General features: G+C 39.1%; 2 protein-coding genes, 1 non-coding gene and 1 pseudogene across 3 annotated transcripts in view; 3 read left to right on the forward strand and 1 right to left on the reverse strand.

Moving 5' to 3' along the window:
- The window catches only part of LOC126627377 (uncharacterized), an 80,006-nt gene that overhangs the window by 10,142 nt on the left and 54,248 nt on the right, over positions 1–15,616 (forward strand). The gene's annotated exons all lie outside the window — the stretch shown is intronic.
- Positions 23–902, forward strand: LOC126625544 (uncharacterized; annotated as a pseudogene).
- Positions 7,679–7,797, reverse strand: LOC126627540 (5S ribosomal RNA). Its single transcript, XR_007625038.1, has one exon. It is a non-coding gene; the product is annotated as a 5S ribosomal RNA (ribosomal RNA).
- Positions 8,514–10,506, forward strand: LOC126627378 (probable inactive receptor kinase At3g08680). The gene is made up of 2 exons (XM_050296852.1): positions 8,514–9,034; positions 9,820–10,506. The coding sequence occupies exons 1-2, from the start codon at positions 8,575–8,577 to the stop codon at positions 10,389–10,391; spliced, it is 1,032 nt and encodes a 343-aa protein (XP_050152809.1). The 5' UTR covers positions 8,514–8,574; the 3' UTR covers positions 10,392–10,506.

Below are 15,616 nucleotides of genomic sequence, written 5' to 3' on the forward strand. Positions count from 1 at the left end.
TTTTCCCATAAATGCGTTGAAGATGTGGGTCAAGGAAGATATCGGGTTAGCTCGCGGGTTAAAATTTCCCAAAATGGTAAGGTGATCTAGCTTTACTAGAGCCTTCTATATATTGAAATTGAAATGTGTGCTATTGCTTGCTTATTTATCTTTTGTTTCAAATCTTTTTTGCAAATCGAGCTCTATTCGAAAATACTAAGAGTGATCCCGAAAGGTCTGCGAATTTTTATTGACTCACTACGAAAAAATAAAACTTTCTAACTAACTAAAATTCTAAAATTAATGAAATAAAAAAAATCATGAAATTTAAAAAAATATGGAAACTAATAGTGATATCCGGAGACGAGATTTCACACATATGATGGTGCTAAAAGATTTCATTAAAAAGTCATTCCAAATTAGGATGACATAGTGGATTTGTGTGGCAAAAAAAAAAAAACCCCATGTGAGGGTGTTGAAACAGGTTTAGAAGCCTTTGAGGTTATGACTGCTCCAATGAGCTTGATCATATTGATTTGGTTGGTGATACGCAAGGTTTAGAAGATAATGAAATTATTAATGAGATTTCACCTAATTCAGCCAATGGTCAAAAGACTCAAAACAAAAGAAATCAAGTTATGTTGATGTGTCTTGTACAAAGAGAAAATCAGCCACCCATAAAGATGTGATTGCAAAATCACTTGCTAAGATGGCTTCGTCTGTTCAAAGCTATATGTGCAGAAAGAAGTGTGGTCTAACAAAGGTATGTGAAAGTAAATGTGATACCAGATTTCAATGAAAAAGAACAAATCAAAGCATGTGTTTTGTCGATTGAAAATAACAAGCAATTTCTCATGTTGAAAACACTCTCAATTGAGAAGAAAAATAATATGGTATTATTGCTTGCTTCACGATGCGCATAGAATCGGTTTCATTACATATCTCATTTTAGTGTTTTTCAGTAAAACATTAGTTAGAATAAAAGCCTTGCATGTCATGAAAGTTTGTTGACATTTACAAGTGTGCTTTATTGGGATTTTCCTACCTCAATCAACTCTATAATATTATTGTAAACTTATTTTTCGTAAAATATTTTTAAGAAGTTAATCGTTACAAATTGTAGTGTGTGTTTCTTTATGTACTAAGCATTGGCATTTGGGAGCCCTAGTTTATTTATTTATGTTCTTCTGGCTGTATCATTGATGTAGTACTAATTGAGGATTGCACTCATCTATAGTTGGGCTTTCACTCCCCTGTTGCATTTTTGTACCGTATTCTTTTACATTGAAATATATAATCTCTATTTCTGGTATAGTTTTAGATGAATTTTAAATGGTTAAAAATAGGTTGCAACATTGTAGAAAAGGTGAACTGGATATTTTTTATTTTATCCAAAAAAGAATTGACATTAAAGCGAAAACTGCGAATACAACCGTTTCCAATACAATCAAAGTTAAAAGCAAGAAAGAGCACTAGTAGGTAAGTAGTGATCCCAAACACGTGCAGATTCCAGCAAAGGACCAATGTGGACCAAAGCATCTGCAACAAAGTTAGCCTCAAGGTAATATGGTTCCACTCGACCTGCCTGAAGGAGCAAGCAATACCCAGGCATCCTCGATTAACGTATTGACCTTCCAGGGGACCTCCCAACTTCCTTTCACTGCTTCGATAACAATTTTGGTGTCTCTTTCCACAACCACCCTCTGGAAACCCTTGGACCGAGCAAACTTGAGGCCTTCTTTTAAGCCCATAGCTTCATCGAAAGTAACAGTGGCCCTGTCAAGGTTTAAAACACCCGCTTCCACAACATGAGCGTCACAATTTCTAAGAATAAAAGCTGCAACCACCTTGTCCTTAGACACCGATCTATCAAAATTCAGCTTGACCATATGACCAGTTTAACGTTTTTCTTTTTTAAGTTTGTGTTCTTGTATTAAATACAAATTCTAGGAATTATCCAAAAATGTACCTTGTAATTTCCCTCATTATGTAATTTCTCTGTATCCAACATTCAAACAATGAAATTAATTAATGAGTTTTAATTACTGTAAATTGTAATTCCTGTCATTTGGAATTCTTTGAAAATTAAGTAATTCCTGTCATTAATGAGTTTTATTACGTGAGATAAAAAGACAAATAGATTGTTTAGAAAACTCATAAAAATGGCCTTACAAAATAATTTTTGACGAAAAACACTTTATAAACTTTTTTAATAACAAAGACAAAATTCAATATTTTAGTAAGTGCAAGATTAATCATGTAAAAGAAAAAATGATCCTATTCATAACAAAAACACTTAAAACCCACCTTAAGAGCATCTCCAAGAGAGATGTGAAATTTTAAACATAAAATTTAAATTTGAAGGCTTATGTGGCAGTTTGATCTTTTTTACAATTTTGTTTTCCAACCGATATGCAAATTAAAATATTATTTATTACATTATTTACTTTTCATAATTCTAATAAATATTTTTATAACAAAAAAAATTAATAAAAATGATAAAAAAAAACATTAATATCCATTAAAAATATATTTGAAGTTGTTGTCAACCACCTTTGCTATCAATTTTGACAGCAATCACCTTTGTTGTCAATCCGCATCATGACACATAAGAATTGATATTTAAGTTGGAAAACACTAATGTTGTCTTTGTTTACTATTATTGCTGATGTAAACTTTTTAACATCTCATTTGAAGATACTTTAATAGGTTTTTTTTTGTCATTGGTGGGCGTGTAGCCTCATGAGGGGGAAAAAATATTTATTGTACCGAAATTCGGTCTGGTAGCCCAAATGTCATATACAATTAGTTGGAAATTCATAATCCATTTTTGAAGTTTCTAACCATTATATTATTACATTTGGTATATTTAACTGTATTTCTAGCATATTGGAAAGTCTCTCCATGAGTGGGCTGCGCGCTGGGTTTGGTTTGGTGGTTTGCATGTCTAGGTTTTGTTTTATTTTGTGGGCTTTTTTTGTGGGTTTTTTGTGCTTATCTATATTTGCATATATAAAGGAAGCACCTAAAAATTAATTTTGAAATTGCACCTCAAGAATTTTAAAATTTACAAAAGAAGTTAAAATAATTCAATAAATATTAATTTTGAATGAATTTTAAAATTTAAAACACTTTGAATGAATTTAAAATTTTAAAATTTAGAAAAAATAATAATAAAACCCCACGTTATTGGATGGTTTATGTTTAACTTCTAATTTATTTAAAAAAATAATAATAAAAAATATATTAATAGAAAAACTTGAATTTCTTAATTTATTTTGTAAAAAATTTAATTTAACATGCAAAGGCCAATTGTCACATGTGTACATGTGTGGCAATAGGCTAGTACAACAACAACAAAGCCTTTTCCCACTAAGTGGGGTCGGCTATATGAATCCTAGAACACCATTGCGCTCGGTTTTGTGTCATGTCCTCCGTTAGAACCAAGTACTCTAAGTCTTTTCTTAGAGTCTCTTCCAAAGTTTTCCTAGGTCTTCCTCTACCCCTTTGGCCCTGAACCTCTGTCCCGTAGTCACATCTTCGAACCGGAGCGTCAGTAGGCCTTCTTTGCACATGTCCAAATCACCGGAACCGATTTTCTCTCATCTTTCCGTCAATTTCGGCCACTCCTACTTTACCTCGAATATCCTCATTTCCAATCTTATCATTTCTTGTGTGCCCACACATCCCACGAAGCATCCTCGTCTCCGCCACACCCATTTTGTGTACGTGTTGATGCTTCACCGCCCAACATTCTGTGCCATACACCATCGCTGGCCTTATTGCCGTCCTATAAAATTTTCCCTTGAGCTTCAGTGGCCTACGACGGTTACACAACCCGCCGGATGCACTCTTACACTTCATCTATCCAACTTCTATTCTATGGTTGAGATCTCTCTAATTCTCCGTTCTCTTGCACGATATATCCTAGGTAGCGAAAACGGTCGCTTTTTGTGATCTTCGCTAGATTGCTCCGATCATTAGTGTGGATAAGTATATAAATGGATATAGATAGGAAAGCAAACACAAGATGTACGTGGTTCACCCAGATTGGCTACGTCTACGGAATAGAGGAGTTCTCATTAATTGTGAAGGGTTTACACAAGTACATAGGTTCAAGCTTTCCTTTAGTGAGTACAGGTGAATGATTTAGTACAAATGACATTAGGAAATATTGTGGGAGAATGATCTCGTAATCACGAAACTTCTAAGTATCGGAATGTGGTATCGTCTTGACTTGCCTTATCTGTCTCACAGGTAGATGTGGCATCTTCTCTGGAAGTACTCTTCCTCCATCCAGGGGTGGTATCTTTAACTGGTGGAGATGCACAAGGTAATGTATCAATTTCACTTGAAGCTTACTTGTAGTTTCAGGCTTGGTCAAGCGCGATACAAACCATGTAGTAGGAGTCCCTCAAGTTGCCGAGCTAGGGGATTTGCTGAAAGAGGTGACAGACAAGGTAAGCAATCAGAGCTCCGGCTGATTGTTCACATTCTCCCTATCTTGTAGGCAGCATGAAGGATAAAGAGAAGAAAAATGAGAAGAGATGATATGGGATACTTTTGCTTTTGAAGAAGTAACTTTCCACAGGCTTATTCTTGAACTGAGCTGGAGGGTTTTCTGGTTTCCTCCAGAGTATAAGGCCGACTGAAGAATTTGAGGGTCAAAACAAGTCCATCAAATCTAGAGTACGTTCGACCCTACTGATATGGGATACTTTTGCTTTGACAGAGTAATGGATGTATCGGCACGTGTGCTGTTACGCTTGTCTCCACATGCTTCCTTGTATCCTTCTCACTTGCCCTATCTGTTCCTCAGGCAGATGCGGTATCTTCCCTGGAAGCATAAGATGTTGAAGATGAGTACTCGAGAGCAATGCCAGGTAAGTAAGTTTCAGGCAGTCAGTTCCTGGCTGGAAGCTTGATTCCAAGTGCTGACTGATTGCTCTCTTTCTCCTTGTCTTGCAGGTAAGAACAAGGCCAAAGGAAAAGACAGGGAAAAAGCATGATATGGGATACTCTTGCTTTTAACCCTGATGATATGAGATATTCTTGCTCTAGTATAACTTGTTTGCAGAGGTATTATCGGGGGGAAAGAAAGCTGAATATTTCGAAAGGCTTCGTTGAGAGTGCCCTCTCATATATGAGGAAGGGTTGAGCATTTTTGCAGGTCTGTCTGTCCGTTGGGGATGGAGGTTGACATATATAGGAGTCTCCTTAACAACAAGTAGTAATGCTATTCCTTTACCCTGTCAGAGCACTTTGAAAAAGTGGTCTGTGGTATGTGGAAAGCTGATGTTGCGTGTGAAGATTACAGACAGCTTTATCCAAGGAGATCCGGCTCTTGTAGTTGGGAAAGTGTTGCCTCTTCGGTTTTCGAACAAGCAATCCTATCAGGGATCTGGCTCTCGAGATTCGGAGAACGATGTCTCTTCGATTTTTGAGAAAGCAATCCTGCTGGGGGTCTGGCTCTCGAGATTCGGAGAGCGGTGTCTCTTCGATTTTTGAGAAGGTAATCATGTTGGGAGTCTGGCTCTCGAGATTCGGAGGGCGGTGCCTCTTCGATTTTGGAGCAAGCAATCTTGTTGGGAGTGTTTTCTCGAATGTGAGTAAAGGTTGGGCATGTTTGCTAGTCTACCTTGCCACGAAGCACAGAGGTTGACACACAGGGACTTTCCAATTATCCAGCAATGGTACTGTTCCTTTACCCTCTCTTCGATTTTTGAGAAAGTAGTCATGTTGGGAGTCTGGCTCTCGAGATTCGGAGGACGGTGCCTCGTCGATTTTGGAGCAAGCAATCTTGTTGGGAGTGTTTTCTCGAATGTGAGTAAAGGTTGGGCATGTTTGCTAGTCTACCTTGCCACGAAGCACAGAGGTTGACACACAGGGACTTTCCAATTATCCAGCAGTGATACTGTTCCTTTACCCTTGTGGGTAATAATATGGGGTAGCTAGACCTTCAAAATTTATGTGTCTAAACTTTGTTAGTGCTGTTTCTTTGCTATTCTTTTACCCGTCTTGGTCAGAGCGATGTAGTGGAAGCTGCAAGCTTCACGTGCTCAACTTTGGCAGAGAACTTTGGCAAAGTTATCTGTGATACACATGAGCTACTATTGCGTGTGGGAAGTGGGTGATTGAACAGTAAGACTCATGTGCTTTCTACTTCACCAGAAGTCTTCGACAGAATGCCCATAATTTCCGCAAAGCTGAGTGTGCGTGTGACAGGTGCTGCCAAGGCTGGAAAAGTAGGTGCCTCTTCGATTTCTGAGATCGGCCCTCGTGGTCTCTGAGCAGCCCAACTTTTGAGAAAGCAAGCGCCTCTTCGATTTCTGAGATCGGCCTTCGTGGTCTTTGAGCAGCCCAACTTTTGAGAAAGCAGACGCCTCTTCGATTTCTGAGATCGACCCTCGTGGTCTTTGAGCAGCCCAGCTTTTGAGAAAGCAAACGCCTCTTCGATTTCTGAAGCTCCGTCGAGTGCAGATTTTTATAGGGGCTGGCATTAAGTTCCAAAGCACACTTGAATCTCCACCAGTAGAAGCTCCATTCTTACACTTCTAAGATCTTGATTTGTTCGACCTCTTCTCTCTTCAACACCTTTGAAAATGTCTGGCCCCTCCGACCGTCGTTTTGACTTGAACCTTGTTGAAGAGGCAGCCCCGCCTTCTCCAGACAACATATGGCGCCCATCCTTCGTCTCCCCTACTGGTCCTCTTACCGTTGGGGATTCCGTTATGAAGAATGATATGACCGCTGCGGTGGTGGCCAGGAACCTTCTCACTCCCAAAGATAACAGACTACTTTCCAAACGATCTGATGAGTTAGCTGTTAAGGATTCTCTGGCTCTCAGTGTTCAGTGTGCAGGTTCTGTGTCTAATATGGCCCAACGCCTATTTGCTCGAACCCGCCAAGTTGAATCATTGGCGGCTGAAGTGATGAGTCTCAAACAGGAGATTAGAGGGCTCAAGCATGAGAATAAACAGTTGCACCGTCTCGCACATGACTATGCTACAAACATGAAGAGGAAGCTGGACCAGATGAAGGAATCTGATGGTCAGGTTTTACTTGATCATCAGAGATTTGTGGGTTTGTTCCAAAGGCATTTATTGCCTTCGTCTTCTGGGGCTGTACCGCGTAATGAAGCTCCAAATGATCAACCTCTGATGCCTCCTCCTTCTAGGGTTCTGTCCAGTACTGAGGCTCCGAATGATCCCCCTCCGGTGCCTTCTCTTTCTGGGGCTCTACCGACTGCTGCGACTTCTCCTAAGCAACCTTTGTGAAGGCTCTCTCTTGTTTGTTTATTTTGACTCATGTATATGTACATATTTGTAGCTTATCGGGGATATCAATAAATAAGCTTTCCTTCATTTCAACGTATTGTGTTAAATACACCAAAGCCTTCTTCTCTAAGTTCTTTGAATTTTCTTTTGTTGGAGCTTTGTGAGTGGAGCATGTAGGTTGAGGTAGTGTTCCCTTAATTTCCTGAGTGAGGAAAACTTCTCGGTTGGAGACTTGGAAAATCCAAGTCACTGAGTGGGATCGGCTACATGAATCTTAGAACGCCATTGTGCTCGGTCCTGTGTCATGTCCTTCGTTAGATCCAAGTACTCTAAGTCTTTTCTTAGAGTCTCTTCCAAAGTTTTCTTAGGTCTTCCTCTACCCCTTCGGCCCTGAACCTCTGTCCCATAGTCGCAAGGTGGGGGGGATGCAACACGAGGACTTCCCAGGAGGTCACCCATCCTAGTACTACTCTCGCCCAAACTCGCTTAACTTCGGAGTTCTGATGGGATCCGGTGCATGTGAGTTGGTATGATCGCATCCTTAGTGGTAAGAAAAGGATGGTACATTGTTTTTTACAATATGATTGCTCATTATATACGATAGAGTAATGCTAGGGAGATCAAATTTAGAGTAATGTTAGGGAGACCAAATTTTTTAAACCAAATTTGCAAACTAAATTATGTGGTTGTAGATGATTGAATATTAATTAAGCGTTGATTAACATGTTTATTTTTTTATTGGTGACACATTATTTAGTTTAAAAAATTTGGTCTCCCTATCATTACTTTATACGATAACAAAGCTTGGCAAACGCCTATTATTTATGTCTACATCCCCATGAAAGTAATATACCTATGTCTATATCAAAACGTAAAATAAAACATCTATTTTTAAAGGAAAAAATAGCACGTTAAATCAAAATGTAAAAAACTACGCAATCTAACATATCGAGCTCATTAAGAAAATTTGTTTTATAGTCATCGGGTTTAAATCTGAAAAAAAATAAAATAAATAAGTTATATGCATTGAAGGTATAAAAAATGAATTTCAGGGAGGAAACCCAAAGTTTTTTAATAGACGGAATAGAATATGCTAATGCTGGTTTGGTTGGCAGGCCAAAGTTTGAACAAAACTTCAGATTCCACATTTGGATTTTTATGAACCCCAACGGCCCAATAATGTAGCAGCAAGGTTAGCTGGATTGATACAACCAAGAAACATGATAATAAATCAAAATCACCCAAACAAGGAAACCACCACCATCCACACGCCATTCTCCACCAAACATCACATTCACATTCCTCTCTGAAGAAAAATATGTTAACCCTAACAGAAAAACCCAGAAGAAGCCCCAAAAACGAACAACTAAACAGCTGCGCCAGCTCCTTCGCCGACTATGAAGACTGCATCGTTGGCTTCATGGACGACCTTCAACTTGTCCACTGCGGCCACGACAAGAAGTGTTTGGGGTGCGGGGAAGAGCTAGCCCACCTGACACTAAGGGGTGTGCTGAGGGGTTCAGTGGGTGTGATCGGAGAGAGCAGGCTGGCGATGACTGAGAAGGTGGTGTTGTTGGGAGGTAGGGTTTGTGCTGTGAAAAGGTTTAGGCAAGTGAGCTCCGGAAGTCGTGAGTTTGGGAAGAAAATCGAGCACTTGGCTAGGGTGAGTCAGAAGTGCGAGTATCTTGTGCCTGTCGCTGCATATTTGTATGCTAAGAGGATCAAGTTTGTTCTCTGCGATTATAAACCCATGGGAAGCCTCGCCGACTTGCTGGCCGGTAAGTCTACGTATTCACTTGGAAGTAATTCCCGACGAAGTAATTAATTAAATGTTCCTATAACCTTAAAAAAAATCATTTCTGGGTACTAAACATATTAATACCCAAAACAATGCTTTTAGACATTCTCTAAAGAAGATGTTAAATCCTAAGTAAAATGTCGTGTAATTAAATTTGAAAGTAAGAAAAAGCTTCAACTGATGTGGATTGATATATAAGTTTTCATATGTCAAATTTGACTTATGAGAAAAGGTGATATCAAATAATTTTTAATTATTTTATTGTGTGGGTTCCATTAATGCATCAATTATAGATCTTGAAAATTTATTTTAATTGATTTATCATTTGGAAAAAAAAGAAAATTTGACATTGTTACGTCAGTAATCAAATTAACATTTGACATTTATCTTTTAACATATTTATTGGAGATGCTCTTAGTCATCAAGGAGCATCTTTAATTAATTTGAATGAGTCTAGCTAGCTAAATTCCATGTCGATTTGGTGACAGATTTGTGTGTGTTTTAAAACTACGTCGTCTTGGACTTTCTTCATATATTTGTAAAAATAAATCCTAAATATTGAAGGTAATAAAATAAGAATTTATTTCGCCGTTCCAAAGACCTTTCCACATAATCAGGTTCGTATTCTGAACTTTGGCACTAGAACTAAAAATTTCTAAGGAACGACTATGATACTGTCACTCTGATATATAATATACAATTATATGTCTCATTTTTGTGACACCGTGTGGCATTTGATTAATTTTGATTTGATCATTTATTAAGGTGCTAGGCAGCATGGCCACACAGCATTGGACTGGAACCAAAGGCTCACCATAATTGTTCAAATTGCACGAGGAATTGGATTCATCCACGAACAATACCCTCCATATGAGAAGAAGATGCAGATGAACGTGCATGGGAACATTAAGGTTTGCAATGTCATGGTGAATACCGACTTCTCAGCCTGCTTGTCTGGTTACGGATTCACCCAATTGGCAGAGCCAGTTGAAGTTCTCAACACAAGGCAGCTGATGAAGTCGCCTAGCTGGCAGCAAGAAAATACCACCTACTCTGATGAACTGAGTCAGAAGAGTGACATTTATAATTTTGGGGTTATACTGCTGGACATATTGGCAGGACCAAAGGGTTTGGAAATGACAGAGGGCGTAAAGGAAAAGAAGGCAAGCATGAAATTAGAAGGTGGTTTGGAGTTCTTTGAGTTTTATGTGAAGGAAGGCAAAGAGAAGAGGCAAGTGTCAAAGGTTTTGGAAATTGCTTTGGCATGTATAAGTACCAAACCAGACGCTAGGCCTTCAATAGAAGAGATTTGTTTTAATATCGTGGAGATATTGTAATTAGTTGTAGCGAGCTAATTTTAATGGTGTTACTTGTTAGTATTTTATATAGTCAGTTTGCGTGTGTACAAGGGATCGATGCATAATTATATCCTTTGTTGAATTGTAGTTCAAATGGTTTGTTTGTATATTCATTCATAAGTTTCATTTACAAGTGAGGGCTCTTATAGAGAGACCGAACAAGGCTGAGAGTCAATGGACAAACAATAGCAACATGCCACTGAATGGACCACTAGTTAAACCAGCTAAACTTAATTTAAAGTTACAAGAAAGATAAAGCAAGACTAATCCTAGTTACAAGTTTATAGGTGAACATAAACCCTGAAACTAGGGAAAAGGATGCATAGTGGCGGCTGCAACTCAACTTGTGAGTAGTTGGAGTTGTAGATGCAACTTGTATCCTATTCACTGAGTGACATCTTTCAACACTTCCCCTCAAGCTGGATCAAAGGGATTGATTGATATTCCAAGCTTGCATAGCAACCTTTGAAATTGAGTAGAATCTAGGGTTTTTGTGAAAATATCTGCAAGTTGGTCATGGCTTCGAGTGAAAACAATTTCGATCACTTTGGCTTGAATTTGGGAGCGAATATAGTGGCAGTCCACTTCATTGTGTTTCGTTCTTTTGTGAAACACAGAATTCGATGCGATGTGCATGACAACTTGGTTATCATAGTGCAAGTACATTGGTTGAGTGCTTGAGAAACCAAGGTTTGAAAGAAGACTTTTTAACCAAATCAGCTCACAAGCAGTGGATGCCATCGCACGATACTCAGCTTCGGCACTTGACCTAGCTATCACAGCTTGTTTCTTGCTTTTCCATGTAACAAGATTGCCTCCAACAAAGGTGCAAAACCCTGTGGTAGATTTGCGATCAAGGGCATCACCTACCCAGTCAGCATCAGTGTTGCCCATAATGTGACTTGTACCATTTTTCTTCATGAGAATGCCTCTTCCCACTTAACCTTTGAGGTACTTGAGTAGTCTTTTGACAATTTCCTAGTGAAGTGATGTAAGAGAGTGCATGAATTGACTAATAAGACTCACTGCATAGGCAATGTCTGACCTTGTAATAGTAAGGTAAATGAGTTTCCCAACTAATCTTTGATAGGTTCTAAGATTAGTTAAAGGTTCCCCTTCAACATCCAACTTGAGCTTGCTAACTAAAGGAGTACAAGCAGGTTTAGAGTCCATCATCTTTGCCTCATCAAGGAGATCCAACACATATTTCCTTTGATTTAAGAACAAGCCTTTAATGGAAGTAGCCATCTCAATCCCAAGAAAGTATTTGAGAACTCCCAAGTCTTTGATTGCAAATTTATGATGAAGAGATTGCTTGAAGGCATTAAGTTCATCAACATTATCGAGCCGGCCACACTGTGGGCCTCTATGCTGTGAATGGTTGTGATGTACAACCCACTTGGCAGACGTTCCAACTTCTTGTGAATATGCTTCTGGCCATATTCGTATGAAGTGATACAAAGAAATTCAGAACCATGATCTTTAGTGGTTTCAAGATGATATTTATTATCTCGAATATCTCTAAAACTCAGCAACGTTCTTCCGGAACGTGGAGAATAGAGTGCCTCCTTAATGGTCAAGATTGTACCATTAGACAACATGATACGTGTCTTTCCGTATCCTTCAATCAGGTTGGATGAGCCTGAGAGAGTTGTCAAATGAGCTTTCTTGGGTATGAAGTTAGTAAAATAGTGTCGTTCATGCAAAATGGTGTGCGTAGTTGCACTATCTGCCAGACAACTAACTTCCCCACTAAACATACCTAGAAATAAATTGATTGAATTGGTCACATGCATAAATATAAGTCCATTCATTCAATTAAGCAATTCGAGAAAATCATATCCATTCCAATAACAATCCATAATTCAAAACAAACCAAAACCAAACAAAAGATTCCAAATACATAGAAAATTTGTTCAAAATTAAACCATAAACCTAGCAAAATAGGGGCTAATGCCCTAAAACATGTCTAATTTAGTCTTCCATAGGTGATGATGCCTCCTAGAAGTCTAATATCTCCATTAATGTGGTTGCATCGTCCGAATGATCCACATGTGCAAAGTTAGACTCACGACGGGAATGATACTTGGCAATAGCCTCAGGGGAAACTGGGCATACGTGTGACCAATGATCCTTTGATCCACAGCGATAGCACATATCCAGTTCAGTAGAAGCAGCCTGAATGGGAGCTTTGCCCTTGTTCTTGAAGTTTGGGACCTTAGGTGCGAGTGGTGGACGTTGCTGGGTCGCAATTCTTCCCTTAAGTGCGGCACTCTGTTGACCTTGGGCCCGTGGTTGGGCTTGCCGCCTATTTCCACGACCACGACGATTCTTTCGTCATTTATGGCTGCTAAAATTGGTCGCATAAGCTTCAGGCACAGCGTTTGAGCCAGTGGGTCGAGCTTGATGATTCCTCATCAAAAGCTGGTTCTGCTTTTCAGCAAGAAGTAAAATAGAGATCAAATCTAAAAACTTGGTGAATTTATGTGCCCTATATTGTTGCTGCAGGACAATATTGGTGGCATGGAAGGTCGAATAGGTCTTCTCCAGGAGATCTGATTCGGTTAGTTCCACTTTACAGAATTTCAACAAAGAACGGATTCTAAAAACTTCAGAGTTGTATTCATTCACGGACTTAAAATCTTGGAAGAGAAGATGCTGCCAGTCATGTCTTGCTTCAGGCAAGTATATGTCTTTTTGGTGATTGAAACAGTCAGCCAAAGCAAGCTAGAGGGTGCGTGGGTCTTCCTCAGCGAGATACTCAGTCTGCAATGCATCATGGATGTGTCTTCGAATGAAGATCATTGCAGTAGCCTTCTGAGCTTCGTCAACAGTTTTGTCGGCACTAGGTGTCTCAATGGTAGCTCTAATACCCTTTGCAGTGAGATGGAGCTTCACGTCTTGAACCCACTTTAGATAGTTTCTTCCAGAGACTTCGAAAGCGGAGAAATTGAGCTTGTTCAAGTTCGACATGTCCCTAAAACAGAGGGGAAAACGTGATTAGTCATATGGTAAACCATAGACATATATTGTAGAACATACAGGTTCTATAGACATGTATTAGTTTAATTTATGCATGAAAACTTCAGGTTTCATGTGGTATGTTTTGAATGAAAACTTCAGGTTTCAAAGGCACTAATTTTGAAACTACAGGTTCAAATTAGTTTTATGAACGATTAGTTCATAATGAGAGGTTCCTGCAAGAAACACAGAATGCAATATACTAACTAAGTGTAGTGGATTTGAGTTGGCTTCGGAAACTCAAGTGTGAGAGCTTCAGTACTACGAAAGTATGTGACGGTTCAAAGTATAAAAATAAATTATTGAATCGTTAATGTCCAAAAGTGATCTTCAGGTCAATAATTTTGGATTCATTATCAGATTAGTGGACTGCAGGTCACTTTTAATTAATTCAATAAATCGGGCCATATAGGGTCGGTTGTATAAGCAAATAATATTAACATACTGGTTAAATTATTTAAAATGCTAAAATAATAGCTTGTGGGTGGAAAAATGCCCCAAAATAATTTGGGCATGGGTGTTGTGGGTAAGGGAAGGCACGGGGTGCCTTGAGTAAAAATGGCAGGGCCTAGGGTATGGCTGCAGGCCACGGGAGGGACAAAACCCCCAACCGTAGCTGGTTTAGGTGTTTTGGTCCAAGGGGTCACGGGGGCAAGCCCAAGGCTTACGGGTTGGTCAAGCAAGGAGCCCAACAAAGCTAGGGCCTTGATTTAGTGGCGCAAAAGGCCCAGCCCGAGGGCTGGCTTTGTGTGTCTTATGTGCATAAGGCGCCCAGCCGAGGGCTAGCAGGTTTTTTATGTAGGCCAAGAGAGGCCATGGGCTGCAGGCTCAGCAAAGAAACCAAAATCAGGCCAAAGCCTGTTTTCCTTTTTGGCACAAGGATGGTGCGATGCACCAAATCCCATTCCCCCCCCCCTTTTTTTTTTTTAAATTCCCTTTAGGTTTTAGGAAAAACCTAATATGCTTGTAATTTAATTTTATACATTGACTCACAAATTCCACATAACAATTTAATTGTGTGACGCATGAAACAAATATATATAGTGACAAATATATGAACATATACAATATATATATATATATATATATATATATATATCAGAAGGAAAATATAAACATAGGGGGTTCATGCATCATGGGGAATGTTTTCATGCTTCATGGGTTGTTTCAAATATCTTCCTTTATTTTAAGCGTACCAGAGCAGCAAAAAACGAATAAGCCTTTGAATGTGGTGGATGATAGCCTCCTCCTACGATGCTTCAGTTTCTCAGCTTCTGGCAAGAGCGTGCTGATAACGTGTTGTAGGCCTATTTAATTGAGCGATCTAAGGTTTAGAGAGAGAGAGGGAGGCCGGCCATTATAGAGAGAATAGAGATTGATTTAATTGTGAGGTGTGTTTGATTCACCCCATTGTGCCTTTATTTATAGTAGTTGGAAGGGTAAATACATTTCCCTTTATGATTACAACATTTAATAGGTAATCTAATCCTAATAGGAATATATAATACTTTCCCATATTCTCTAGGATTTACACAATCACATTCCTATTCTAAATAGAACTGCAACAGGTGGTAATTAAATTCATCAACATAATTAGGGTGTTGTGGCACAATTGTAAATATTTTGAAAATAATAAGTATTTATTTGTTTACATGGCAATTTATTTCAAATTTGGGTTTTATTTGAATGTTTAAAACGAGATAGGTTTTTGTCAAGGAAATAAGTGTTGCATGGGCTTATATCTAAAGAACCCTATTGTTTAGTATAAATAAACTAGAAGTGTTTTCTACTTCCTTATGATAGGAAGTACTTCCAAGTGAATACGAATTACAGGCAAGCAAGTCGGCGAGGCTTCCCAGGTTTGTAATCAAAGAGAACAAACTTGATCCGCTTAGCGTACAAATAAGCAATGACAGGCAGAAGATACTCACACTTATCTGACTCACTTTAGCCAAGTGCTCTATTCTCTTCCCAAACTCACGCTTCTCAGAGCTCACTTTCCTAAACCTTTTCACGGCACAAACCCTACCTCCCAACAACACCACCTTCACAGTCATTCCCAGCCTGCTCTCCCTTATCACACCCACCGAACTTCTCAGCACAGTTCTCAGTGTTAGGTGGGCTACCTCTTCCCGACACCCCAAACACTTCTTGTCATGGCCGCAGTGGACAAGTGGCAAATC

This window comes from Malus sylvestris, chromosome 6, assembly GCF_916048215.2.
Source record: "Malus sylvestris chromosome 6, drMalSylv7.2, whole genome shotgun sequence".
In the NCBI taxonomy this organism is placed as follows: domain Eukaryota; kingdom Viridiplantae; phylum Streptophyta; class Magnoliopsida; order Rosales; family Rosaceae; genus Malus; species Malus sylvestris.

Excerpts from the sequence above, each read along its gene's own strand:
- LOC126627378 (XM_050296852.1), top strand. The coding sequence starts at position 8,575 with ATGTTAACCCTAACAGAAAAACCCAGAAGAAGCCCCAAAAACGAACAA. Across the intron at positions 9,035-9,819 it reads CCTCGCCGACTTGCTGGCCG|GTGCTAGGCAGCATGGCCAC; the intron begins GTAAGTCTACGT and ends TCATTTATTAAG.